Source organism: Uloborus diversus, chromosome 6 (genome assembly GCF_026930045.1).
Source record: "Uloborus diversus isolate 005 chromosome 6, Udiv.v.3.1, whole genome shotgun sequence".
Lineage (NCBI taxonomy): Eukaryota > Metazoa > Arthropoda > Arachnida > Araneae > Uloboridae > Uloborus > Uloborus diversus.
The window spans coordinates 135,618,422-135,646,321 of NC_072736.1; the positions used below are offsets into that span (position 1 = coordinate 135,618,422).

Sequence of the window (27,900 nt, forward strand, 5' to 3'; positions counted from 1 at the left end):
ATTAAATTTCTGCAGTCTAACCTGATAAGGCTCATGTATTTAGCGTAGCATTTTTGCAAAACTTCAAATGCATTATCACACAAATGAAAATCATTGCATTCTTCTCCAGTGTTTTGCATGTAGTGATGTAAAATACCCGGGTATTTATTTTTAGGGGTAAATACCCAGGGTATATACCTGGGTAAATACCCAAAATGGGTATTTACCCGGGTATTTATTTCAAAAATTTATATTCAAATAAAATACTTTTCTGTATGTATTCCACTATGTATATATACAGAGTGTTTTGTTTTAATCTTCAAGACCTCTATTTTTGCAACCGTTAGTCCTAGATGCATACTTACAATTGCAAAAATGTTCAAAATCAGATGCAGACTTAAGGTATTGAAAATTTGAAGTAAAAATAAAAATGAGTAAAAAAATACAAATTTTAACTTTTTACATGGGCTCCAGATCCTCTGACTTATTGATATTTAGGGAAATAATATCCACTGAAAAACAATTACAAAAAAAGTTTGTCATTAGTACGACCAATATTCACTGAGATATGAAACGCAGCGTTTTGTAACTTACACCATTTTACACTCGCCGTCAGTAACATCTTTTGGGGGAAAATATAGCAGTTAATGAGTGTTTATATAAAATTATATGTGTGCAGAGTGATTTTTCAAATTGTTCAAGGTTTTGCAGCGTGTTTTGCGTATCACGGCATAACATTTGCATGAATTTTTGAGTAGAAATGAAAAATGTAATATACCTTGTGTTTTTTTACTTTGCCAACCTGTCATTATTCTGAAAGGGTAATAAGTTCTAATCTCATCTTCTGCATGGTCCCTAAAACTTTCAAATGGAATATCTCCTTGAGTTTTCATTGCACAAATGTCAAGTTTTTTTGTGTCAGTAAGTTTTAAATCCATTTCTCTAAATATAAGTTAGGGGACCTAGAGCCGTATAAAAAGTTAAATTTTGTAGTTTTTGACTCATTTTTATTTTTGCTTCAAACTTCCAATATCTTTACTCTGCATCTGAATATTTTTGCAATTGGAAGTAAGCATCTAGGACTAACGGTTGCAAAAATAAAGGTCTTGCAGGTTAAAACGAAACACCTTGTATAACCAACTATATACAAAACAATAAATTTTTCCCTAAAATTTGTATTTTGATCACATATTTAAAGAATTATTGTGTGAAACAACTCAGCAATCTAATATGATATTCACATTAAATGTGTTGGATATGCCTAATCAATGTTAATAGCCAAATTTCACATATAAAAAGCAATTCTACAAAACGCCCAATCCAAAGTTGCGGGTGTGACATTTACACTAACTAAATTAGTCATCAGCAAAAATATTTTAGAGTATAGGTTTCAATTTTTATATTTTTCAATAAAGATCACTTGCAGGTACATTGATGCCAATTTGCAAGTTGATTGATATTTTATTTATTTTTTAAAAAATTAATTTCTACCCGTTGCGGGTGTGACATAAAAAGGACATGCATTTTCACCTTGCGATCAAAACATTCAAAACTCTGTGAATTATATCAACTGATCGAACTGGTTTTTTTTATGTTAGACAGTAATACTTAACTAATTATTCCATACAAAAATTTTGATACTCACTCAATTAGTTTCACTGTAAAAAATATTCAAAGTTGCCGTTGCGGGTGTGACACCCCGTTGCGGGTGTGACTTGTGTGGCCAATAAAATAACAACATACACAAATAGTTATCAATCAGACATTTTATGATTAGCACAGTAATAAATAAGAGAAATTGCAAATAACTAAGGAAATTTTTTTTACATAAATCTCATTTCCAATCTAGAATTGATGATTTCAGGGGGTGTTAGTTTTCTTATTACAATGTTCTGTTTCTTCCATGATATGTCTGACTAATTGGGCCTGATGTATACATGTTGAAGGTTTTTTTTCCAAGTATTCTACTTGTATGTCTTCTCCATCTATTTGCTTGATATGACCTTTTTTTTTTTTTTTTTTTTTTTTTTTTTTTTTTTTTTTTTTTTTTTTTTTTTTTTTTTGAGGTAGAAAACAAAACTAATTCTACAAAATCTCCAATAGCATTTATATTACCAAGGGAGATCGTTTCCGACTGAGGCAGCAATGAAACTATCTTCAGTGCACTTTCTGCAGTTAGTGCCTGCCACTTGAATTGTACCCATATCGATCGGTACAACATGGTGTACCGATTGTAAGTTTGGTATAGCTTTGTACAAGACAGCAGCGTGCGTGAAGCATTTTTGCAACATCTTTTGTGATGTCGCTCTCCGCAGAATAAAGTACTCTGATTTTTTTAAGAGCCTTTTCTGCTCAAATGGCAAAATCCGATGCAGAATTGACTGTTGCTCTACGCTGTAACGGCAAGTGACAACATTTTTTATTTGTTACCGCACCAACACCATCCACAGCTCCTTATCTATGAGTCCTTGCAAAGTATGACTATGCAATTTTAATATTGTAGTCTTTATGGTTGTATGACATTAACAGAAGATTGTACCTGTCTATGGATTGCATTACCAAAGGTTTGAGCTCTTCAAAAAATTGCCATCGACTCTGCTTCTACAGCTGGAGATGGTGTGGCCCCTTTTGTCGAAGATTTCTTTCTCTCTCTACACTTTCTCTGCCTCTCATTCTGGTTTTGCCTCTACATTTTCTTTTCTTTCATGGCCACAGATGTAATTTTTTAAAGTAGTTTCTTTGTAATTTCTATTCTTGCTTTGTTTCTTTCCCTTTCTTTTAGAAAATATTCCGAGTATTTAGCCGAGTTTTCTTTCATCTTTTTACGATGATTTCGGAATCTTTCAGTGCTGTTCATTCTTCTGCAAAAAAAAAAAAAAAAAATGTGTAAAGTGAATAAATATAGCACTACAAGTCCCAAAATATATTGTTGAACATGTCTTTTTTTTTTTTTTTTTTTTGAAGTTCTTTGAATTTTTTAACCCCAATTGAAATTAAAAACATTAAGTTTTGATTCATTTAAAACTTTAACTGACAGAATTTTATACAAAGTTTTTTTTAATAAATATTTTAATAAAAGTTTCATTACTATTTTTATTATTTCTTTATATTTATTTTGAATTTGAAGTAAAAAATAATCTGTCCCTAATATTACATTATTTGTTTTAAAAAGTAAAGGGGGAAAAAGTCAAATGCTGAAAGCAAAATTATACATTTTTATACATATTAAAAAAGATAAAATATTGTTTTGGTTTTTTAAAGTTTTATTTAAAAAAAAAATCTTACCTTATTGAATAGTTGCTTTAATTATAAATCAAAAAATACAAAAATGTTTCTTAGGAGAACCAATAATATAGAATACCAAGCTAAATAAATCAACTGCACATGCTCTAAAGATACTAATTTTGAATTAACTGGTGTCTAGACAAATAAGTCAAAGGCCAAAGGTTAGGTCAAAGGTTAAAACATTAGTGCTGTCATCTACATGCATTCCAGAATTACATTTGTGTTTAATTTAAAAAGATGTTGCGGGTGTGACTTTAACTAAATGTCACACACGCAACAGGAACATGTCACACACGCAACGCTTAATAACTCCAATTAAAACATTAATTAATTTTTTTTCTGTTTGTTATTCAAAGTACTTTAGTAAACTATTTTAGAATACAAAGTTTCAAAACTTTTAGGCAAATAAAATTTTCTGTGGAAATATAAATGCATTTTTTTGTTGCGGGTGTGACACAATAATTAAGAATAATTAAATATGCTTACCTTTTGTAGTGAAGATTAGTAGACATTTCTCTTCGGGAAAAAACTGTTGCTAATGAATGTCAGATTATGTGTGAAACTTTATAGATTTCTAGAATTATTTGTTCAGCTGTAATAGACCATGCAACATAAGCAGTTTTGGTGCAGTCTAGTTTGCACTGATATAGTTCCACTTTAGTAATTAAAATAAGAATGTTAATGATATAAATGAAATTTTTTTTCAATAAAATATGAAATAGTATACTTTTAACAGTGTGTATGCAAAATTTCAACCACATTGAATGAAATTTGAATTTTCATCCTCATGTCCACTTTTTTTTGGATTGGGCGAAAAAGTAAAAAGCTTAACTGGTTAAAAAAAAAAAAAAGCAAACATCTTCTTCAATTATGGCATTGAAAAGAAAGATTCTTTGGTTCGTGATATGTTTCTTTCATAATTTCATTAAGTCTTTCGATAAAAAATATTATAAACTGTGTAATACATATGTATGTATCAGTTTTACCAATTATTTCATATTTAGATTTTTAAAAAAAATTCTTATTCACTTTTTGCATTTTTTTGTAAAATACCCAGTTTTTGGGTATTTACCCAGGCCTTGGGTAAATACCCGGGTAAATACCCAAAAAATATTTACCTACCCACTGGGTATTTACCCGATCCACATCACTATTTGCATGCAATGGAGTTTTTCTCTGCCACTGTTTGCGAGTACACAGGGTTGCAATTTACTGATTGACCAAAAAGGGGTTACACCATGCAAATGGTTGAGCACCACTGTGCTATAGGTTCACTTGGAAATCATGCACAGTCAAACAACAAACAAACCACCAGACATTGTCCCCTTTATGTACAAAGATTGTCCTAATTTGGGGTTGAGTGATGCTCTCATGTTTTTAACAATAAAACTGAGGCAAAGCAGCATTATTTCATTCTTGGAGAACCTAAAGTTCAGTAATTTTATCTTTAAGAGGATACCTCTTTTTCCAAGAGGTTTCAGAGATTCCCCCCACATATAAAAAACATCTATAAAATTTACATGCTTTCTTTGTTTATAATATTAATTTAGGTTACCTGATTGTCTTACCATGTTGTATAACAGTTTGGTTTAAAATTCAAGTTTTGTGAAGCTATGTATTTATTTTCTTTTCAAGAAATAAATGAGGTTCATAACAGTCAAATTGAAACTCCTGATCCAGTGAAAGGGAGACATATCATAAAATTTGCTTTCGATGCTTCAGTTGATCAACCTGTAAGTGTTTAGTTTACCTTTTAATTTATTTTAAAAGATGCATATGTTTTATTATTATAATTATTCCTTTATTCATTAAAAATGTTTGCAATTACTTTCGGAGAGAAATATGTTGTTTTATTAGCAGAGAATTGTTATACTATTTTCCTAAAGTTAGATTTCAATGAATTGTTGTAATTTAAACCTACCTGCCTATGGTGAGTAGATAGTTCACTTTTTTGCACAATTTACTTTTTATGCCTTGAGTTTTTCTGATGCCAGAATTTCAGCTTCAGCCACTGCTTAAGTGAATTTGATGGCAGTGGGCAATATAAGAGTACTAGTTTCAATTCTACAGTAAGATTAATTGTTCAATTATTGTCCCTCTCTCTCACAAGACTAACCAAAGCTTATATTATTTTTATTTGCATTCATATTGGTTTAATTATCTATTTCACTAATCAAATTATGTTTATCTTGTTATCTTAGAGCAAACTTGTGAGAGCTCCTACACCTTACCCTAAAGAACTTAAAGCTCATGCACGACATGCAAGAAATTATGCCTTGAAGAAACAAGGATCTAAGGATTCTGAAGGCAACGAAATATCTGAAGAATCCTCTCAGGTATATATGAATAAATAAATAAATGATATATATGAATAAATTAATAAATGTGTCTTTTCAAAAGATTAAGTTTGGCAATATTAAAAATTCTTTGAATTACTTTTATGAATATTATGTATTTTTAAAAAAAATAGTCTTTTTTACTTTTAAATTTATTATTTTAAATCTCCCTGTTCTAAAACTTCATCAGAAATACTTTGTTTGAGGTTTGAAACCAGAAAAAAGATATTATGTGAATGAAAAATTAGTTTAGCAGAATATCAGTAATCATTAAAGATTTTCATGAATTGGGAAAAATCAGAGAATTCAGGAAAGAATCAGGGAAAATCGTTAACTGTTTTCAAACAGGGATGGGCAGCTGTTTCTACATTGGTTTTATGTTTCTGTTAAGTACCATTCAAAACTTGGTAAATCTTTGAATGCTAGTGTTGTTCATCAGAAATTAGGCGGCGGAGAATAACGGGAGGAAGAAAGAAAATGAAGGAAAGACAATGTTTTGCTTCAAATTTTCCACTGTTTTTCAAGGTGAATATTTCAAAGAACAATTTAAAGCTTTTTTTTTGTGATGTTAGAGTAATGGGTAGGGGTTGGGTAGTGCCCCCCCCCCCTAAAATTTTCTAAAACTGAAGTCAGTCTTAAAAATGTTTAGTTTATCTTTGGTACTGTAAGGAGAACAGTATTTAACTAATTTTATATGAAAAACAGACATATCTTTTGATTAGGACCTTTTTCCAGTATTATTAAATTAAGAAAATCATTTAAAATATTTTGTCCCCTAACAAATTAGCTACCCTTAAAACTTTTTCATGTTACCCTTATTTAATGTGTAAAGTATTGTAAAAGGCTAGATAAAATAAAGTTTCAAGCAGTGTAGAAATATAGCCATAAGATGATAAGAAACCAGGCCATAAGAGAAATCAAGGAAAAGGTACTAAATCGCTTTTACTCTAACTGTGACTACCCTGAGAAACGTGAATTTCTTTTATCAATTAAATGAAATTACTTGTGCATTTTAAGTTTCATTCCCGAACTTCTTAACTCGGTGTGTGTATGTTTCTCACTTATAAATTGTTGACACAAAAATATCTTAATCATTTTTCTTCCCCGACTAGACTGCGATTAGCATTCTGAGCTCCTTTATACTTAAGATATCTATAATACTTTCTATAGAAGTTATTTTTAAATAGTATATTACCCCATCCCCCTTTCATCTATAAATGAAAACAATTTAAGTTCTTCTGCAAAGAGAGACTTGTGTTAAGACAATGAGTGACATGATAAATTATAGTTTATGACCATGAACCTGTTTTACATCTGTTATTAGAATAACATTTCTTTCTTAATCTGTTGCTATAGTTTTTGTGTTGAATGAACAATCTAGTTCATAAAGAATATGCTAAATAAGTATATGTCTTAAAATATTTAGCGTTTTGCCATTTGTATGATAAGCAACTCAAATTAGTACATTATTCATCAATTTTCTGTCTTATATGTGTTGAAGTATTTAATATTTTAATGGTATCATTTGAATGGCATTGTTATATTCCTATGAAAGTTATTTTTTTATTAAAATGTTTCATATAAAATTTAAGGAGATTGATTTTTCTTTTTTCAGATGCCCCTTAAAACAGAAAATTTACATGCTACTGGTGCTACTCCAGACATCATGATTTTACCCAATGTGCCAAATCAGGAATCTAATTCACAAGTGAAAGAAGCTGTGGTCTCTAAGCCAAAATCTCCCTTGGCTTCCCCTTCAAAACATGAAAGACATTACATTCCAAATGTGGGGGTAATTTTTATTACTGTTTTTGCAATTCTAAGTTTCATTGAATGTTGTCATAATTTCAAAACATTTATGTTTCTAAAAGCCTTGATGTTTTGAGCAAATGAACTTCTTGTTTATTATTTTCAATAATTATGATTCAAAATTGAAGTAAGTAAACAACCCTTACTGCATCATAAATGTACTTGTCCCATGTGCAATGCACTATTGAGGTTCAAATGAGGCAGTGAGAAGCAAAGAGATCAAAGGCGCCCGTATGCAAAATTTCAAAAGATGGGGGGGGGGGGGGGGGGCTCAAAAATTTTCCCCTTGGTTTAGCAGAATATTTTCCCCATGGAAACTGATTTCATTACAGATTAGAGATATTAAAATTTGGCATTTTTAATAACTTATTCATTAACGGCTGGAAAAGAAGTTTTTATTCATTTTTACAAAGAAAAAAGCACTAAAAGCAAGGAAGTTCTCATTTCTAGGGGGGGGGGGCTTGAGCACCCCCCCCCTTGCCGCCCTATATGGGAACCCTTGGAAGAGATGTAAGTGGGCATTTTCAAGTTTTGAGTAACAAACATTTAAAGTTGCGGTCCTAGGTAGACTTTCATTGAAGAGTATTCCTAAATCATGCTGTACAGCAGCACCTACCAGGGCTACTAGTACCATCTCTTGCTCCAAGATAGAAGAGAGGTTCACCTACCACTTGTACTGGTTATTTCTAAATTTTTAATTTTGGCACTTGCATCCCTTTGCTTCTCACTGCCTCATATAATGTATCTTGATGTTATTAATTCTTAAACCAAAGAGGGATTTTGTTTCACACTAAGTAGATTCACATTCTTGTACAACAAGGCATATAATTATATGTTATTTTCCTAAATTTTAATACCTTCTCCTGAACCCCCTAACGAAGTAAATATCATCTTAGTTTTCACCAAAACAAGAAAACTCCCTAAAAAGGGAATTTTTTATTAATTGGAATTTCGGGGGAAAACTTTCTCACAAAACCAAAGCATTATCTTACACAAGTATGAAATGGTCAATTTTGATAAATGATTATTTCATTTTCCTGCTTTTAAATTTGCATTTCTCAAAGACTGATAAAATGTTCCCAGTTCTTCTCTGAATTTCCTAAATTTTTACTTATTGCATGAAATGTTTATTATCCCTTTAAGAGAAGAAAAATGTATGCATCTCTTAAAATTTTTTCAAACCTAAAAGTTGTAGTTTTTTAACTTCAGAAAAGCAATAATAGTTATCTCAATTTGTGAACTTTGGCTCCTGCCAGATTTACAGACACAGAATTTTTATCCTAGACAGGCTTGCCCAACTGTTTTGAAAATCCCTTTTCCCTCAATTTTTTTTAATTAAATTTATCTATACTTAGTCTCTCAAATTTTATGCATAAGTTTCCCTAATTTTTAGCTTTCAATGTTGGCAGCTATGAGAATTCATTTTTTTGCCAAGACAAGCTGTTTTAGTTTATTTCAATTTTAATAACATACTTTCATGTATTTGTGTATTATATGTGTTTATTTTCCAAAGTCTTTGAATAGTAGTAGATTATAAAGCTATGTGCTAGTCTTAATGAAAGTTAACTATTTTTTCAGTATTAACATGTTAGTTTTTCAAAAATAAAGATCATTCTGTTTTTTTTTTCATGTTAAAGGATCGTGCCTCTTTAGATGTTCTTGAAATAAAGCCTCACAGTTTTCTTGAACAAAATCCTTTGCAAGTAAGTACATATTTTTTTAAATATAAACTATTCAACTAATTCATAAAAATCTTGGGTTTTTCTGTTAACTTTAATGAAAACAAACTTTTCCTCACTTGTCTTCTCATAATAATGATTGACATACAAAAGCTATACTTTCAGTCGGGGATTCCCAAAAGTTTCTGATTTCCGGCACCTTTTGAAGAATTAGAATTTTCTCATGGTACCTTACTGTATTTGTATTATCTACAGTGGAACCCAGCCATTTGTCTGCCTCTATACTGATAGGATTAATTATTCCCCCAAGTTGTGTAAGTAAACTTCAAATCGTCATTTGTATGCTCACTCTGCAATATCCAGACTATGCCACTTTGTGGTTGAATCATGCGGTCACTTCATCTCAGTCTTATCACTCTTTTTGTCATTATGCATCATCCACGTGTACTCCTTAAGACTTAGCTATTTCATTATTATTTTTGTTTAAAATAGTGCAGCCATGGGTTCAAAAAATATTAATGATTCAACCAAGCCTAAAAGGAAGCAGTGAGAACTACAACTGAATTGAGAAAAAAAAAATATATTTTTTAAAACTTTGTAGAGAGTGAGGGTTTTACTTATTTCCAAGTTATTAATTGTGGAGAAACTGGCCTCTTCTGGAAGAAGATGGCTAAGAGGACCTACATCACAAAAGAAGTAGAATCATTGCCAGGACGCAAGCCTATGAGTATAGGCTTGCAATCCTGTTTTGTATTAATGTTAGTAAGGACCTCAAAGTTATACCTTTGCTTGTTATTTCATGTACAACACCGTCCAGCCCTTATTAATGCATGGGATCTGTGGGTTTGGACTTGGGCATCGAAATAGGGTAAATTTCTTTCTTTCTGCCTGTTTTTTGGAACTACTACTTTGAAACCCGATGAATTTTCTTGTGAGAGGGGCACTAAATTTTGCTGTTTTCATATTATTTACTGTTTTTCATAGGTTTAAATAAGAAATCATCTGTGGTCTGGAACAGATTTATACTATTTACATTACATCTTTCACACAAAAATAATACCCCATTTGTACAAAGTGCCATTCAAACTACCTGCTGGAACAAATCATGAGGTTCCACTCTTTGATAGTTTTAGATTTTTGTGTAACAGGAATGAAAAATGTTTCTCTTCTAGGTTAGTCATGCATTGAATGAGATCTGTAACTCTGATATTGCTGCCAAAGTTTTAGGAAGAAGAGGTTTGTTTTATTTTTTTTTAATTTGTTGCAGGTTTTTAACTTTTACAGCATTAAAGATTTCAAAATTAATTTTTTAAAATATTTTTCTAAGGCTATCTTTGCTTATTCATTTAATTAATACTTTTGGAATACAAATGAAGTAACATGGACTTAATTTGGATTACAAATTTAGCCTATCTTATTATTTAGTATTCTAAAGAAAGAAAAAAATACATCACATCAATGGAGAAAGCATAGCTAGCAATAATCTATTACTTATATTTTCCCAAAAAATGTTGAATCCATGTAAAAGACATTTTAGTTGAGTTTTCTAAAGCAACAAGTTGTCTTAAAATGTATTATCCCTCCCCCCCCCCTCTTTGAATTTTGAACAAGCAGTTCCATTCTTTTTGTATTGCTTTAACTTATGAGTTTATTTACTAGTGTGTACATAGTGAGAGTTATTAGTAGCAAGTCTTTCACACACACATTTTGTATTTCTTAAAGGAATTGATAACTGTTGTTTACTAATTTGTACAAGGTATAACTAGCTTGACCCCCTCCCCCGTTTTGTGGTGTTAAATATGCCATGATATAAGTTCATATAAAGTTTGCTAGTAGTGCTTAAAAATGAAAACTATTTTCTTCTACAACTTTGGATTTTGGTTATTCTGAGTCATTGCAAACAGTTTGAACATAAGAATTCAAGCACTGAGACTTGTGAGAGAAGAACTTCTCCTCTGGGTCTAGAGAGAGCATAAAAGCAGGGCATTCATAGAGAAAGACATGTTCCCATTTTTGAGGATGACTTTTGTTCAATTAGAAAAATTTTGATCAAGGTTAGTTACGCCATACTGAATTGTAAATCCAAATTTTTCTATCTTCTTACCTGGAGAAAGGAATGTAGGCAAAAAATTTATCTCTGAGAAATGTATTAATGATTTTATTTAGTGCTTATATGCAATGGATTCTATCAAGACCAGTAAAAGAAATGTTTAAGTGGTTAAAACCTATAAACAAGTCTATAAATGGTTCTCTGGTATAGTTTGATGAGTCATAAGGGGTGATTTAAATATTTTTTTAGTAGAATAACTTCTTATTCCATGTGCTTAGTATTGAGAAACTCACTTTATTTTGAATCAAATTCAGGACTGTAAAATGCAAGGGATTTAAAATTAGGATAGTTTATTTATTGAAAAACTGATATTGATATTATTATTTTGAATTCTTAGTATGCAAATTGCTTTATTTGTTGTGTTCTATTTGTCTCATTTGTTTGAATTTTTGACTCGGCAAATATGTTATTGTTTGTTATGTGATTTAACTTTATATTCAAACTTAAGAAATTATTACGAAAAAATAAAGTAAACTGTTTACTAACACTTAAAATCACATTATATTTTTGTTATTCTTATTCAAAGTTCAAACTTTATGATAGAATGATTTTTTAAAAACTTTTTTTTCAGATTCCCGTGGAGATGGCTCTTCAAGTGAAAACACATCTACCTCTGCAACTGGATCTCCTAAATCAACTCCTGATAACTTACTATCAGAAGGCTATGGCTATTCTCCTAAATTGGACAAAGATGGCCACTTTAAAAAGAACTTACCTGTTTCCTCTAAAAAGGATACCTGGATGCGTCAGAGACTTTTGAAACAAGGCAGCGGAGACAGTGATCGAGGTTACAGGAGTGATCACGAAGTTTATATTTCTGAAAGGGACCAGTATGCGCAAAATTATCATGATGGATATGCCAGTGACTGGGAAGCCTTCCTAGCTAAGCAGACTTACAGTTCACCTACCAATGGCCCTTTACAAAATCCACCCCAATATTCACGGGCATCACTTCCAGGTGATATGAGTTTTCGGGGTCGAGCAGAAGGTCAAGAAATTAAACTGGAAGGAAGTCAAGAAAACTTTTCTTATCCTTGGGATCAGAGATTCAACTATCCAGAAGAAAATGATGGTGCAATAGTAAATGGTGAATATCACCCTCAAATAAACCAGGCATATGAAGGATATTGGCAAATGGTATGTGCATAAATGTATATTTAAACTGGCACTTAATGTTAAGTTAAATATGTGTCTTAAAATTAACAAATGCAAGTGTATGAAAGTATTACAATAGTCCTGACCCTAAAGTAAAGTACTCATGACAGAGTTAAATTGTGTGCTGCCGACTGGTCAGTATCTGAGAGGTACCGGATATACCTGGTACCTCTGGATTCATGGTCTTTGCAGGAGGTTCCTGAAAAACAATGTGATTCGTGTCTTCTACCGACTCCTTTTCAGGAGCAGAGACAGGTTCAGCAAATGCTGGCTGCATCTGTATATGTCAACTTTGTTTTGGACAGTTTTCACCCTCTAGGTTTTTTTTTGTTTTTGTTTTTCCCAGCGATGAGGGTAGGTAGAACTTTTATCGCCTGTATTGATTATCTTTAAAGACAGAAGGCAACATGCCACGTGGTTTGCCAGGCACCTAGGTGAAGCGTTAGCAACAAACTTTAACCCTGGTTGTCATGTGAGGCAGCGGGAAGAAAAGGGGTGTAAGTGACAACATTAACAATTTGGAGATAACGAGTACAAATGGTAGATGAACCTCTCTTCTATCTTGGTGCAAAATATAGTAGTAGTAGCTCTGGTACGTGCTGCTATACAACATGATTTAGAAAAAAAATTCAATGAAAGCCTACCTAGGACCTAATCTTTAAATCAGTTTTACTCAAAACTTGAAGATGTCCACTTACATTCCTTTGCTTCTTATTGCCTCTTATAGTTATGCTATATTCTCTTCAGCACGGTTACCACACCTTGGATTTTGGTTGTCTTTTCTAGCTGGCTGAGAGCCTTTACACTCCGCTGACCACAGAACTTTTGACACCCTCCTCTTTTCTCATCCAGGCTTGGGACCACCAATGGCAGAGTTGGGGGGCCTACTAACACCTGCTCATATTTTTTTCTACTATGAGCAAATCGTGTTTTTGTTAGGCTAAGGAATTAGAACGGTGTTATTGGTTGTTTTGAAATAAAAAATTAGAACCTATTTTCCAAATATTTTACTTCAAAATAAAGTTTTCTCAAAACTTAAAGTCGTTTTAAATTTTAACATGGGCAAAAACTTTTGAGAATAATTAAAATAAGACTTCAAAGACTAAAAGTTGATTTGCATCAATCATAATTAGAAATTTTTTTCACTTTCCAAAAGCATTGCAATCGGCTGGAGTGCAAAAATCAAAATCTGATAAATGCTAAGTAATAGTTGATGTACAAAAGTTTAATGTTAATTTCTCCGATAGTATGTTGTAGATGTGAAAATGATTGTGAGAAAATTTGAACTGTATTCTCTTGATTTACAGGAAGAAAAATGCTCCTTTCTATTTTTGTATTATTAACACTAGAGATATATGAAATGCATGTATGATGTCCATCCATCAAAATTAATTTTAATGCCGAGTTTAACATTATAGGATCCAGTATCTGGCCAGATGTTTCCAGTTTATGATATGAGTCATTCTTATCCTCCAGCTGCTGATAATCCAACCTATGTTTATCCAAGACAAGAAATTCCTCCTGCTCAGATGCAACATTTTTATGAGGACTGTGATGGCTATAAATATCCCACTCCCAACTTTTTCATGCCACGCATGCCATCTCCTAATCCAGTCATGTGTAATAACCAAGGAACGATGCCCAGGCGTTTAGGGTGTGCTTCTCCTCGTCTGAAACGATCTCAGTGCCTCAGTGTTCAAGCTCCTCTTCATGGTAGCCCTCAAGAATATCATCTTGTACCTCATCAAGCTGGGACAGCGAGACCAGGTGGCTCCCCACATCCTGGTAGGGCGCCATCTCCTGGAGTTGACAACAGGATATCTGCTCAATACTCTCCTCAACCATATCCAAAGTTTCCTCCTTCATTTCAACCTCAGTATAGCAATCAAGGATTCCCAATCACCACACAACCTGTTAATCCAGTTCATATGCCAGCTCCTCTTCCAAACACTCATCCAACCTATGGCAACTTTCAAGATACGTTTCCTGTGTATCCAACCATGCCACCCCCACCTCGTATGAAACAGAACCCATATGTTATGTCTACAGTTGATGATTCTGCTCTGTTTGACAGATCTTTCCAGATGTCTATTCCTGGCAATCATGGTCCTGGTTATTATACTGGGAACAATTTGCCCGAGGCTGTGCATTCTTCATATAGTCATGAAGCAGCAAACAATCATGATATGTTTATGAAAGTTCAAGATGCTGAATATGGAGTGATGTCACCTGTGGCAGCTCCGTATAGAAGTGGTTCAATTCCAGCTCACATACAAAACATTGATAATGAAGAACCAGTCGAGGTTCAGCATTTAAATCGCTCTGTTCCTAGCATTAACATTATACCAAGCACCTCACCTCCGTATACTTCACGCTTAACTTCATCAAATGGAGGATGGACAGGTATTTCAATTTTTTCCACTAAATGCATTTTATGATTATAGTTTTGTGAAAAAAAGTATTTTTTTAATTTATTTTGTTTACAGTATAACCTTGATTTAAGGATTGTAAAGGGACTGGAAAAAGGTAGTGGTAAATCAAGGATAATGTTAAATCAAGGAGCATATACATTCAATGCAGTTAAATCCGAAACAGCGAAACGTATCATTAAATTGTGGAAATCGTTAAATCGAAGTTATATTGTTTGTGTTTTTATTAATTTCTTTATTTTTCAATAAGCTATAAATTTTGCAATTTTTTATGTGCATTTATTGTTCTTATCAGTTTGTAGTCTTTTTTTCAAGTATTTTTTTCATAATTAAAGTCCTCTGACAATAATAAGCATTTAAAATTTAACTTTGCTTGTTAGTTTACAAACAAGTTATGTATGAAAATAGATAATGTGTTACTAATTCTCTCACTCTATCCGGAAAACTTCAAACCATCATAAGTTCTACAATTTAGGAAGTTTTTTGTTATTCTATTTATTTAATTATTTTCATTATTATCATTTAAATACATATGCCATTGTGATTTTCAACAGTTTACTTTTGTTTATTTGAATATTTTTACTTTTACTCAGTTACACTCAATTGCCTTTATCTATTTAGATTGCATTTTAAGTTTTTAGTCAGTGACATATGAACACTTTCTTCACATTTTAAGCAAAATTTGGGCTTTACCTAATAATTTTGAGGATGAAAATTAAATCTGAAACTTTTATATAAGCCAGTCTTAAAAACTTGTGTGATTAAAATTCTAGTGACAGTATCAATTCTGTGGAAACTGGTTTTTAAAAAATGTTCATTTTATTTTAAGCTGCCAGGATTTCAGTGGATCGAAGCTGACAATGGATAAAAGCAGGTAGCTAAGATACACAAATTTCATTGCACAAGAATTGTTTGGCCATTCTTTGGATTCTTCTAGGAAGAAATATGAGTTTGAGATAAATTATTGTACTTATGTATTTTCCCCCTCTCTATTTCTGTTAGGACATGCTTATGGTGTTAAAATGTGGTTAAACTAGGAAAAAAAATATTCAAAATAGATTTTCGAAAATCAAATGGCATATGTTATCGGCATAAATAAATTTGATTTCTAATATAAACATTTTACTCAAAAATTTTTTTGTTTTAAGATGTGTCACTAAAGTTGAATCTTTAAAAATAAGTTGTGTTGAAACATGCATTTACATGACTTAAAAGTATTACATAACTCCTTGAAAAATCATAGTTCATTCAAGCTACTTTATTTATATCCTTAAAATTCCGGCGTCTGAGCTTATTATAAAACTAGCTGATAAAAATTTATCATTTTTGTCAGCATTACAACTTTAAAAGATACTATGAGAAGCAAAGGGTTTAAATAGACCTTTTTCAGTTTGTGTAAAATGTGTACAAAGTTCAAACTGTAGGTAGGCAGTCTTTTTTTCTCCCTAAATCATGCTGTATAGCAGCACCTACCAGGGCTGCTATTACCTAAAGCCCTAGATCAAATCTTAAGCAGCCAAATGTCTGCCATCTTGGGGCTAAATGCTGCTTTCTTCCTATGTCTGCTATAATGAAGTAGCCTGTTTTGCTTCTTGATTGTTGATCAACATAAAGTTAATTAGAAATCACAATCAAGAAGCAAAACAAGCTACTTCAGCATAATAGTAGACCTAGAAAGAAAGCATTGTTTAGCAACAAGATGGCGGAGGTGTCGTTACTTATTCTGTGGTTGAGTGCTTTACTTATTACTATCACTTGCTACAAAACAGATGTGAGTAAATTATTTATTTAATTTGGTGGGTGGAAAGTTTTTCTGAAGATTATATAAAGATTTTTGTATTATACTAATTAATGTGCAGAAGTGTGTAGATATAACTGCAAATAGATTTCATTCTTCTATTCATTTGATGCAAAATTTGCATTGTTGCACTCTGGGATCTTTTTATGTATTAGAAAATTGTACCATGGTGTTGCACATGCCAGTATTAATTTCATTAAACCAAATAAGTTTTACTTTAAAACCACGAACTCAGCCAGAATTTACCTTCTGGGGAAAGGGTCATAAAAGTAATGACGATTAATTTAACTATTATGTTAGGTTTGGCAACATGACTTAAACCAAGGATTCTGGGGAGTTGACCCCCCCCCCCCCCCCCCGCCTGCAGGCCTGTTCAAACCAAATTATTATTAGGAATACCAGAAACATTTTTTAAAAAAGAATAATTAAAAATATTAGCATGATGTAAATTAGCAAAATTCAAAGCTGATGGAATGAAAAAAAAAAAGCTTCAGGTTTTGCGAGTTAAAATGTGATAATAACTCCCTCTGCAAATTAAAAATGAAAAGTTGAAAAAAAAAATCAATATGCAAAGTTTAACTGAGATCTAAATCAACACTTTTTACAAGATATATGAATGTATACCACAGGATATATTTCTAAACTACAAATTTATTTTATTAGCAAATTACAAAAAGTAATAATAAAGGAAATTAATTTGAACTACTTTCTGACAAAATTGGCCAAATATAGCTTTAAAACGGTATTTTTAGGACTTACATATTGACTGTTGTTGTGCTGGATTCAGCTCGGTATCTCAGCCTAAATGTGTTTCATATTTGCTGTTATAACAGTTTTTTTACTTTATTTTTGATTTTGAAGCATTAACTACACCTAATTTTTCTAGATAACTCTACTGTGATTCCTGTTGAAAAGTCTGGAAAAGTTGCATCTGAAATGAGTAATAGTGCTGCAGATACTGATGAGCGTGGAAATAAAATCGCACCTGATGAAGTTGCATCCTTGTGTAAAAGTCATGTTGAGAGTGAAATTTGTAAGGATATAAACAACAGAACTTTATATAATACTGAACTTGATGCAAGCTCTTCGCAAAATTCTGATCAAAATTCGTATACTGTAATTTCTCCCAAACCTAACAAAGCACCTTCTTCATTAAATAGTAGCATTGATAATAATGTTGTTAATAGTAGTGAAACTCAAGTATCTCAAGTTGTTGGTGATAGTCAAACTGCATTCCGTAAAGTTGGTGGCTTTCAAGCTGTGGTACCTAACGTTCATTCCTTGCCTCGCAAAAAAAGTTCAACTGATGATGATATAAAACTCAACAATGAAGCAAGTGTAGGAAATTCAAGTTTAACAGAATATAATTTGCAAAATGTTTCAATGAATCAGAAAACTTCATCTGTTTCTGAAACACCTAGTCAAACATTAAATTCCAATCTCACTGAAAATCAAAATGATAATCCAAAAACTAAGGTGCAATCTGGGTTTGTCGAATCTTTGGTAAACCATCTAAATAAATCTGCAAATTCAGTAACTAATTCTTCTGAAATTAACAGAAAGGTTCTTCCGAGTTCTCAACCAAAAAGTCACTTGAACTCCTTGAACAGTGTTAAAAATGAAAGCAAGTCTGAACCTTTTTTTCCAAAACATAATAAAAAACCTGGCTATGCTGTTCAAGTGTTACCAAGTCAAAAACCACTTCCTCCCATTCCTGGTGAGAAGATACCACCAGCACTGCCTAAGAAAGAAAAGAAATCTGTAAAAAATACAGAACTATTGACAAACAATAAACCAACTGTATTTGTTAGTCATGGGAACCAAAAGGATGTTCCAGAAACGAAAAATCCTAATACAGTGAATGCAGTAAGTCATAATCCAGAATCTGGAGAACCTTGCAACTCTTATCAAAACAAAATTGCCCAAGAAAATTCAAAGAATAGAAAAATAACAGGTTATAGGACTAATACTCATTCTCCTAATCATTCCAGACAAAACAGTGAACCCAATCCTGCTGCTCAAATGAAACCAAACTCAAAGTCTGATGGTAATGAAAGTGGAAAACAGTGTTCATCTGATAAAAGATTCCAAAAAGTACTGCCCCCACTTGATAAATCATTCCAACTTAAGCCTTGTAGTGCGAGAAAAAATACTTCCCAAAGTGATTCTTCTGATAGTGGGTATTCTAATTCATCTGGTAATGATGTTAAAATTGAAGAGCACTGTTCAGATCATAATGTGAATTCTCAAACAATTACTGGTTTTAATTTAAGTGGTTCTGAAAACAAATCATGCAAAGCTGACTCTAATGTTCCACCTGCATTACCACCTAAGCGATCATCGGCATGTCTGTTGGGTGGCGAGTTGACTTCAAAAAATGCAAGACCAGAAAATGATTTTAGAAATGAGTTACAAGTGAAAATGCCACCTGAAAATTCTGAAAAAGAATCACTTTCTGAAATGACTCCAGAAATCATTCATAAAATTAATGTAAATCTTGTTGAAGTTGTAAAAAATATTAATAATGAAAATAGTGATGTGTTACAAAAGGAAAATATGCCTGATCTGTTAAGTCGAATAATTCCGAATGAAAAAAATGAATTTATCTATGATAAAGATGAGTCTTTCCAATTTTCTAAGACAAAAGATGAGTTAGTGAAAAACAGTGAAAATCTACCTGACAGCCAGTTAGACAAAAGTCTCCAATTTCAAGTGCCAGATTCTCCTAAGTCACCTAAGAGGCAGTCTTGGTTTTTTGGAACCCATAAAAATTCATTAGTGGTAAGCTTCTGAGTTATATAGTTCTTCTTTACCATTTCTGAAATCATTTTCATTGTTACTTTTTACACTTAAAATGAAAAACTTTAAATAGCATAAAATAAAATTTTATTATTGTGATTTTTGTAATACACTCAAACTTGTTTTTATGCGGGGTTTTTTTTTGGGGGGGGGGGGGTTCGAATTTTTTTGTACGGTATGTTAAAATTTCAATCAAGATTGGGATTCAATTGACAAAATAATTTTTTGAATGAGTGCGAGGTATTATCTTCCAAACGATGACATAGGCACCCCGACGGGAAATCACTGTGATCTCCCAAAATTTTCCTTATTCAGGAAATTTTAACTTCTCGGCAAAAATTATCACTTGGTTTATTTTGATTTCATTTAAATATTACATTTTTGTAAGTTTTTGGATTATTTTCTGTATGAGACTTTTTTTATGCGGTCCCTATCCACCGTATTAAAAAAAAAATAACTGTGTTGCAAAAACAACTTTTTAAAGCTACTCGCGAAGTTTCAAACCATTTTTTTAATGCGATTTTTTTTATGCGGTCCCTATTCACCGCATAAAAACAGGTTTGGGTGTCATAAAAGTCAAAGTAATAAGTAATGTCCTTGATATAAAAATTTAAAAATAAAAAAAGAATATTTTGATTGTAAGTGCAATATTTAATTTCTTGCTACTTATGTCATTCAGCAGTGCTATGCTATGTATGCCACTCTACATTGTATAAAGCAATGGCTGACTTCTTTTGCATCAGTTCATGATTTTAACTGCAATATGCTCCTGTATATATTTAGTGCAAAAGAATATTTTGTAAAATTATGATCAAGTTATTATTTTCTTAATTTATCCACTTGCATTGTTGTGCACAAGGGTCTCTCCAGGATTTTTCACAGGGTCCCTTTTTTGGAAAAATCAAATAATTTTGTGAAAAATCAAGCAATTTTGAGAAACATCAAATAGTTTGAGAAAAACCAATTAGTGAAAACAAATTTTCAACATTTATACATATAGTAATGTATTCGGAGGTGAAAGTTCATAGCCATTGATTGAAACAAATGAACAAAAATATAAAAACAAAACAACTACTTAAGCTGTTAATTTCTCATAAAGAAACAAAAAAGTGCTATATTTGACAGTGTTAGTAATTTATCACTTGTGCAAGAAACAAGACTTTACAAGCATCTCATGGTTTTGTGCCTGCCCAAATTTTATTTATTTATTTGAAAAATTAGCAGGTTGTTGTATAAGCTGATCCAGCTAATTTAACTTCAAAAAAAGTTTAAAAAAATCATCGGCTTATACACTGAAATATGCATTGTTTTGAATTCAGATTTGCTTTTTCGATAAATAGTTTGAAAGGGTTGTTCTGGTTGGTCAGAATTTTGTTAAGGGGTCTGTTTTGTGGTTGATCCGATTTTTGTGAAGGGTCCATTAACGGAACCAAATTTCCTCTGGCCAGATCTTTGTTGCAAGTTGTCATTTTGTTTATTATTTTTTGTCTTTTGATTTCAAATGTACTGCATTTCAATTTGGAATTGAATAATGCTCTCATCTAGTACAATTTTTCGCCCAACCTTTTTGTGTTTGAAATAAAAATATGCAAAGAATGCTTTATTGATTTGTATTTTCTTTGTAGTTCCCTGTTATTATCTCAAAAAACCCTGAACTTGGTTTTTCCATTGCGGGTGGTATTAATGCACCAAGGAATCCTGGACGACCAAATGATTTGGTAAGATTTAAAATTTGTTCTTCAAGTTAACCTTCATATTTATATTGCATCATTTTTAAATATAGACTAAATTGGCCATCAACATTTGAAAACAGCCAAAGCATGAGCTATCTCATTTGCTGGTTTTCTATTACTAAGTTCATTTTTAAAGAGGTGTTAACAAATGAGAGATGAACATTCAGAAAGCTTTATTCTAGTAACAGAGCTCTAAAATATTATTAAGAAATAATTCCTTTGCTATAGGTACTTTAAATATAATTAAGATTAATATGATGTGATTATTGTGGTTGCCAAATCGAAAATAAACTATTACTTAATACTTGAATGTAATACTTTTACATTTAAGAAGCATTTCTTGAAAGTTATGAAATTTTGTGCATTAAAAACTTTGTTTCTGAAAATGTTTGCAATTTATAGGGTATTTATGTCACAGAAGTATTGGCTGAGGGTCCAGCAAATAATTTATTGAGGCCTGGAGATAAAATTCTACAGGTAAAAATTTCCTTTATTTCCATGTACAATAGTTGATATACTCTTTTTTAGAGTACCTCTAAGATGAATTAAATCATTTTAAATAATTTTCCGGTTTTTTCCAGTTACATAGTGTGTTTTTATTTTGTATGGGAAATGTGAAAAGTACTAAATTTTGTGTGATGACTTTCAGTTTCTGAAAGCAAATATATGTGTACATATTACATAGCTGCCAACTTGTACGATTTAGCCGTACAGGGTTTGTATAATAAGTAATGAGACTCATTTTTTCCTGATGCGACTGTACCTCTCAGTGCGCACAAACTGGTTAGGTCTGTGGTGGGGGTTACTGGTGGGACTTACTCCGGTCCGCTGTCACCTGGGAGTCTGTTTGGGCAACATCGTCATTATAGTGTACCTTTGTTGCGTATGTCGGTTCCAGCTCCAAAATGCGGAGAACATTTGAGCAGCGTTGCAAGATTAAGTTTTGTGTGGAACTCGGTAAATTGGCCTTAGAGACTTTAGTGATGTGTAAGCAAGTGTTCGGAGATAATTGTCTGTGAAAGGTGCATGTGTTTTGGCGGCACAAGTGTTTCAAAGATGGCTGGGAGAGCTTCAAGAATGGATTTCAAATAGGGGGTCTGTCAACCAGCAGATCGTACACAAATGTGGAACATGTGCGTGTTGTGCTAAATTTGGACTGCTGGTTAAGTGTGAGAATGGTTTCAGATGAAATTGGACTTGATAAAGTGACAGTTCACAGCATCATCTCTGAAAACTTGAGAAATGCTGGAAACACCTGCTTCATCCTCCAAGACCTCCTGATCAATAACGGCATATCTACTTTTACCCACCCCACCTACAGCCACTATTTAACGAAGAATTGCGCACTTCTTTATTGGATAACAGCATGGAGACCATTTTAATCTGTAAGAACTTAAAGAAAAACTATTGTTTAGAACAAGTTTTTGATAGACAATTTTTGAAAGCTGCAAAGTCAGAAACTTTTCAAAGTTTAAGTTCAAAGAAATAAAAGTTTATTTATTTACTTATTTTAAAATTAATTTATTCATTTTTTGCTTATAAAAGCACAGATCAAGTAAAGCTAAGGATTTGAAAACATTATAACACTTTAAATTTTAATGCTTTGCTTTATAATGGTCAAAAAAGCGTGAAAATATAGCCACTGCATACATTGTAAGATTTTTTAAGTTGGCATGTTGGCAGCTATGATATTATTTTCAGTGTTTTTAAAATTTTAATTTAAAGCTACTAAATTATAAGCTAACTTTTTATTGTTTCAGGTTGATGGCACAGATTTTACTAAACTGGATTTTAATAAAGCTCTTACTGTTCTTCGGGAAAGTGGAAACACAATATCTTTAATGGTTTCTAGAGAATAAAAGACATTTTAACAATATTATTTAAAAATATTATTTAGGCAGAAATTTAACTCATGGTGCCTTTATAAGAAATTGCTAAATTTTTAAGATTCTTGTATGAACAAAATCAAAAAAGTGCAATAATTTATTTCTTTGATGAGTCAGGTATTATATTACATATTGGTTGCATATATAAAATGAATGAGATTGTTGATTTTACTGATTTAATTTGTGTAAATCAATGAAATTATGATTTGGGATGCAACAAATACCAAGTTACTTCTCTGTTATAAGCCATTCCCTTTGACATGCGATTTTAACAAAAGTAAATGATTGATTTAGACTAAATGAATTTGGTATCCCCCTGATGTGGGGTGATAAGAGGTCACTGTGACCTCCCAAAACTATCCTTATTCCGCAAATCTTGTGTGACGATTCGACAAAACTGTCATCATTCGGCAGGATTTGGAGTTCTATTCAGCAAAATTATCATCATTTGACCAAATTTGGGGTTCCATTGGGGAAAAAATCATCATTTGGTGAAATTTGGAGTTCCATTGGGTAAGTTGAGAATTTCTATCCTCCCAAAAATTTAAGTTTGGGATGCCCCTGGGTATCAATCACACATTAGTGAAAACAAACAAGCAAAAAAATACATTTATTTTATTTATTTATATTTTACAATTGAATTAACACACTTGCAAAAAGTATCCTTTTTCATTGATGTTTAGAGATTAAAAATATCATTAGTGGTTAATGTTTATATGCTTAATAGTCCGTAATAATGGATTGCTTTTTAGTCATTGAGTTCAAGGTAAATGCAGTATCTTTCAGGATTGAAATACTTTGCAAGTTTTTTTCCTGATCTTTATGAGAAAGAAATTAGTCTTTTACTATTACTCTTCAATGCAATATTGAAAGAAGAGGCGGACTGAGCTTCCGGCGGCAATTCCATTTCTGTTTTCGTAGATAACTCTAAATGATACATAATGATCATAAATGAAACATAATGGAACAGATTTTGGAAAAAAAATTTAAAACTTCCCTGGGAAAAAGTAAAATGCGGGAAATTCATATGCTAAACTTTTAATCAGGATTAAATCAACATTATTAATCTATGGAAAAACAGGGACCTGATTTTAAAAAATTTTAAATGAGGGAAAAACGTAGATTTAGAGGTGTATTTTTTTAAACACTAGCAATATTTTAAGACAAAAAATGGTTATTTTATGGCTATAAATGATTTAATTCATTCGTAATAAGCTTTTGAATGTGTTTTGGAATTAAATGCTATTGTAACATTAGGTTGAATTATATTACTATTTTTCAGGCTTGAAAGGCCCTATCCAGAATGTTTCTGGATGCCTTTTGGTCTGATGTACTTAGGACCTCTTTAGAGTACAACTTCAGAGCAATAAAGAAGCCTGAAATGTGTCAGGCAAAATATCAGCCAGAACATCCTGGATAGACCATGGCCTAAAAATGCTGGAATATAATTATATTATCGACTCTGACCACAAAAGCATCAGTTTTTATGCTAGGTTGAATCTTTGGCTCTCAACCTAATAGCTATTTGTTGCATCACAAATCTAAGTTTTTCTTATTTCCATAGCTCAATGTTTCATATTGACATTCTGTTTTATGAGCTCTTGAAAGTGGTGTTTAATTAAATAATATGGTTGCATCTTTTGGACCAATTGCGTGTAAAGTTTTTAATATTGTGGTTTGTTATGTTCATGGACTATATTAATTAATGTATCTTCTAATATTTTATTGTAAAGTTTTCATTTCTTAACTTTTACTTAATTCATATATATTTTTTTTTCAATTGTACACTTTTGTGAACTTTAAATTGTGTAACATATCTTTTTATAAAAACAGGGTTACAATTGAGAACAAGAAAACTATTCAGGGTTTTTTTTTTAAATCTTTTTCTTGATTTTATTTTTTATTTATTTATTTTTTAAGTCAAAAGTTCTAATAAGTTTTTAGTGTTTTTATCAGCATTTAATTTAAATTATGTCACAGTATAAAGTTTCTTTAAAAATTCCAATTTTAGTACTGAATGTTTTAATGATAACCTAATTATGTGTCTTTTAATAATGTTGTTCTGCAGTTGTGTCGCAGCAATGCCCTTTGGTTATAGTTTCTTCAGAAAAGAGTGAACTTTCAAGAAGCATGGAAAAATTTGTCAGTTCAATTTAAATGACTCAAAATAAGGCATATTTTGTAGACTATAATCATAGAATGATTTGTTTCAAAGGCTGGATATTTCTGGGCACATATTATATGCCCAATGATGTAGGTAACACTTTTCCTGGGAAAAAACTTTTGAAGTTTTCTTAGTCAAAAATTTAAAAAGATCAGAGACTTTGCTGGTTCCAAGGCTTGTTTTTATGAAAAAGTATTCACTTAGTTTTGAATCACGTTTCCTAAATTCAGGATAAAATTTTTAACCAAAAAGGTGAACCATGTAGTTTATCATAAATATTCAATCCTTAATATGGAAATCTTAAATTCTTTTGTAATTTGTAACATTAATTCAAGTTTTTTTATGCTACATTTTGTAGATTTCTTGACAAGATTTAGTAGTTGCCATAAGTCAGCTACCACTATGGAAGGGGAAAAAAAGGTGAAAAGATATTTCCATAATTTTTCAACCCAAAGATGTTTTTTTTTTTAATTCAATGTTTAAATTTGTGCACATCAATTCCAAAATTTAGCAGTTTTTATACACTTTCCTATGTTATTTCACTACAATATAAAAAACAGAATGGATAATTTCAGCATCTGCTTTTTGTTTCTGGAAGAGTAATTGATCTGAACCAACCACATCATAAATATATAGGTTTTTTATTTTTGTTTTTAAAAAGAGAAAAATCAATGTGTCATTTTAAATGATAAAATTTTGACTTGAAATCAAATTTACTAACAAATTAGTTGTAGCCATTCATGAATATCATTTTTTCCCCCAGTATGTAATCAAATGTCAAGCAGTAAGAATCTTCCTCACCCAGCTGATTTTGACATGATAGGCTGGACTTTCTTCTGACCTTAAGCTGGCACATGTATTGTATAATGGATAGTGATGAGATTCATCAAAGTATCATTTATTCATCATATACATACTTTTATTTCACATTCAAAAATCTTGTAATGTGTAGATCTTTTTTGTGCACAGAAAAACACTAAAAAAAGAAAAAAAACGAACGAAAAAAAAAAGAAGACAGGAGAAGAATAACTTAAAAAATTAGCAATCATTTTTATAATTTTTTTAAAATAAACTTTATAAATGAATCACTATGACACAACGTACATTTTTCATTAGTATTAAAAATATTTTAAAGCAAGAAAATGATTATTTTAAGCTATAAATGATGTATTTCATTGGTAATTAGCTATTGAATTTATTTTTAAATTAATTCCTGTTTTTATATTACGTTGAATACCTAATGATACTACTTTCCACGTGTTGTTGAATATGTTCCATCTAGGATGCTCTGGCTGATCTTTCACCTGATATATCTCAGGCTTTTTCAGTGTACAACCTTTTCAAAACACAAAAGAAGCCTGATACTCTTTTCTTTCACAGAGAGATTTATGAAATATGATGACGTGCTGCTGAAAGCCATTGGTTTTTCTGTCTAGGTTTGCATAGGTGAATGGAAAACAACTTATAAAAAAACAAGGATAAAAATAGGAAAAGCAACTAATAAATAGAGGTAACTGCCCATGTTGTGCCTAGTTTACATGCTTAGAATATAAAGGAACGACACAGAATTTATGTTTCAGTTAGATGAGAAATGTAATTTAAATTAAATGCTGTGCTAAAGATTAAATGTTTTAATTCTAGAATTTCTATTCATAATGCAATCGATCAAATTTTTATGATTAACTATTTTTAACATAACATGTGTTATTATGTGTTACTTTTTTTTCTTTTTTCTACTATTTTTCTGTTACTTGCATAATAACCTTGATTAGTAATGCTTTATATGCTAAAAAATGCTTCAAATTTATGTACTATCTATAGTATTCTGTAAACGTTGAGCTTGATATGATTAAATGTGCACTAAATTGAGCTATATATTTTTGGATGACAATAAAAATGTATTACATGAAAAATATATTTGTGAAGGAATTGCTGAAAGAGTTATTGGTTAAAGTAATGTGATGTAAATTTAAGATTAAATATGTATAAAACAATTGATGATAAACGTATTTGCATATTATAAATTCAATTTGGAGTACTTTTGTATTGAAAACTGAAATATATTGTCATCTGGTTTACATTTAATATCTAATCAAAAGCTTATATAATGTATTGTAAGAGGAGAAAAACAGTATTTATACATATGATGTAGGGAGCTTTAAATGAAAATCTTCATGAGTTTTTCTGAACTTCCTATTTGTGTAAATATGTTATTGTTATAGTGGCAACTAGGATCCATTAGGAGTTTGTTAGTAGTTGTTAGAAAGTTTGTTATTGTTTTTACAAATTTCAAATACAGTCTTTCATTCAAAGTTTTATGGTTTTGTTACGTTTGAATCTGTTATATTGATAAATTTCAATGTTTGGTGTGGTTTGGTGCTAAATCAATAGGATTTTGAAATGTAAATATTTATACATGCATATAATATATACATATATATATTTGTAAAGAGAGATTTGTAGTTTTGTCTGTTTATAATATTTAATATATTAGAACAAACAATGAACATATTTTAGAAGCAGTTTCATGCATCAATGCTCAAAAAGTTAAAACGTGACTGTCTCATTATGATGTTTATTTTTATACTTTTATGTTAAGTTGTGCATGCTTATATAATTTTATATTAAAAATTTTACAATTACAGTATTAAATCTTTTTTTAAGTTTCTTACTATCGTCAGTGAAGCATAGAAGGCATAAAAGAAATTCTTATTTAAGATTTTTTAAAACAGCATTTC

The 27,900-nt window shown here is 31.2% G+C and overlaps 1 protein-coding gene across 1 annotated transcript in view; it reads left to right on the forward strand.

Annotated features, from left to right (window-relative positions):
• LOC129224998 (erbin-like) overlaps positions 1–22,971 on the forward strand; it is a 48,579-nt gene extending 25,608 nt beyond the window's left edge. The window contains exons 12-22 of the mRNA XM_054859546.1: positions 4,900–4,997; positions 5,466–5,600; positions 7,216–7,392; positions 9,047–9,112; positions 10,261–10,324; positions 11,770–12,335; positions 13,772–14,756; positions 17,467–19,361; positions 21,005–21,097; positions 21,515–21,589; positions 22,873–22,971. Coding sequence (XP_054715521.1) covers positions 4,900–4,997; positions 5,466–5,600; positions 7,216–7,392; positions 9,047–9,112; positions 10,261–10,324; positions 11,770–12,335; positions 13,772–14,756; positions 17,467–19,361; positions 21,005–21,097; positions 21,515–21,589; positions 22,873–22,971 — 4,253 coding nt within the window. The remainder of the gene's footprint in view (positions 1–4,899; positions 4,998–5,465; positions 5,601–7,215; positions 7,393–9,046; positions 9,113–10,260; positions 10,325–11,769; positions 12,336–13,771; positions 14,757–17,466; positions 19,362–21,004; positions 21,098–21,514; positions 21,590–22,872) is intronic.
• The last annotated feature ends 4,929 nt before the right edge of the window (positions 22,972–27,900 follow it).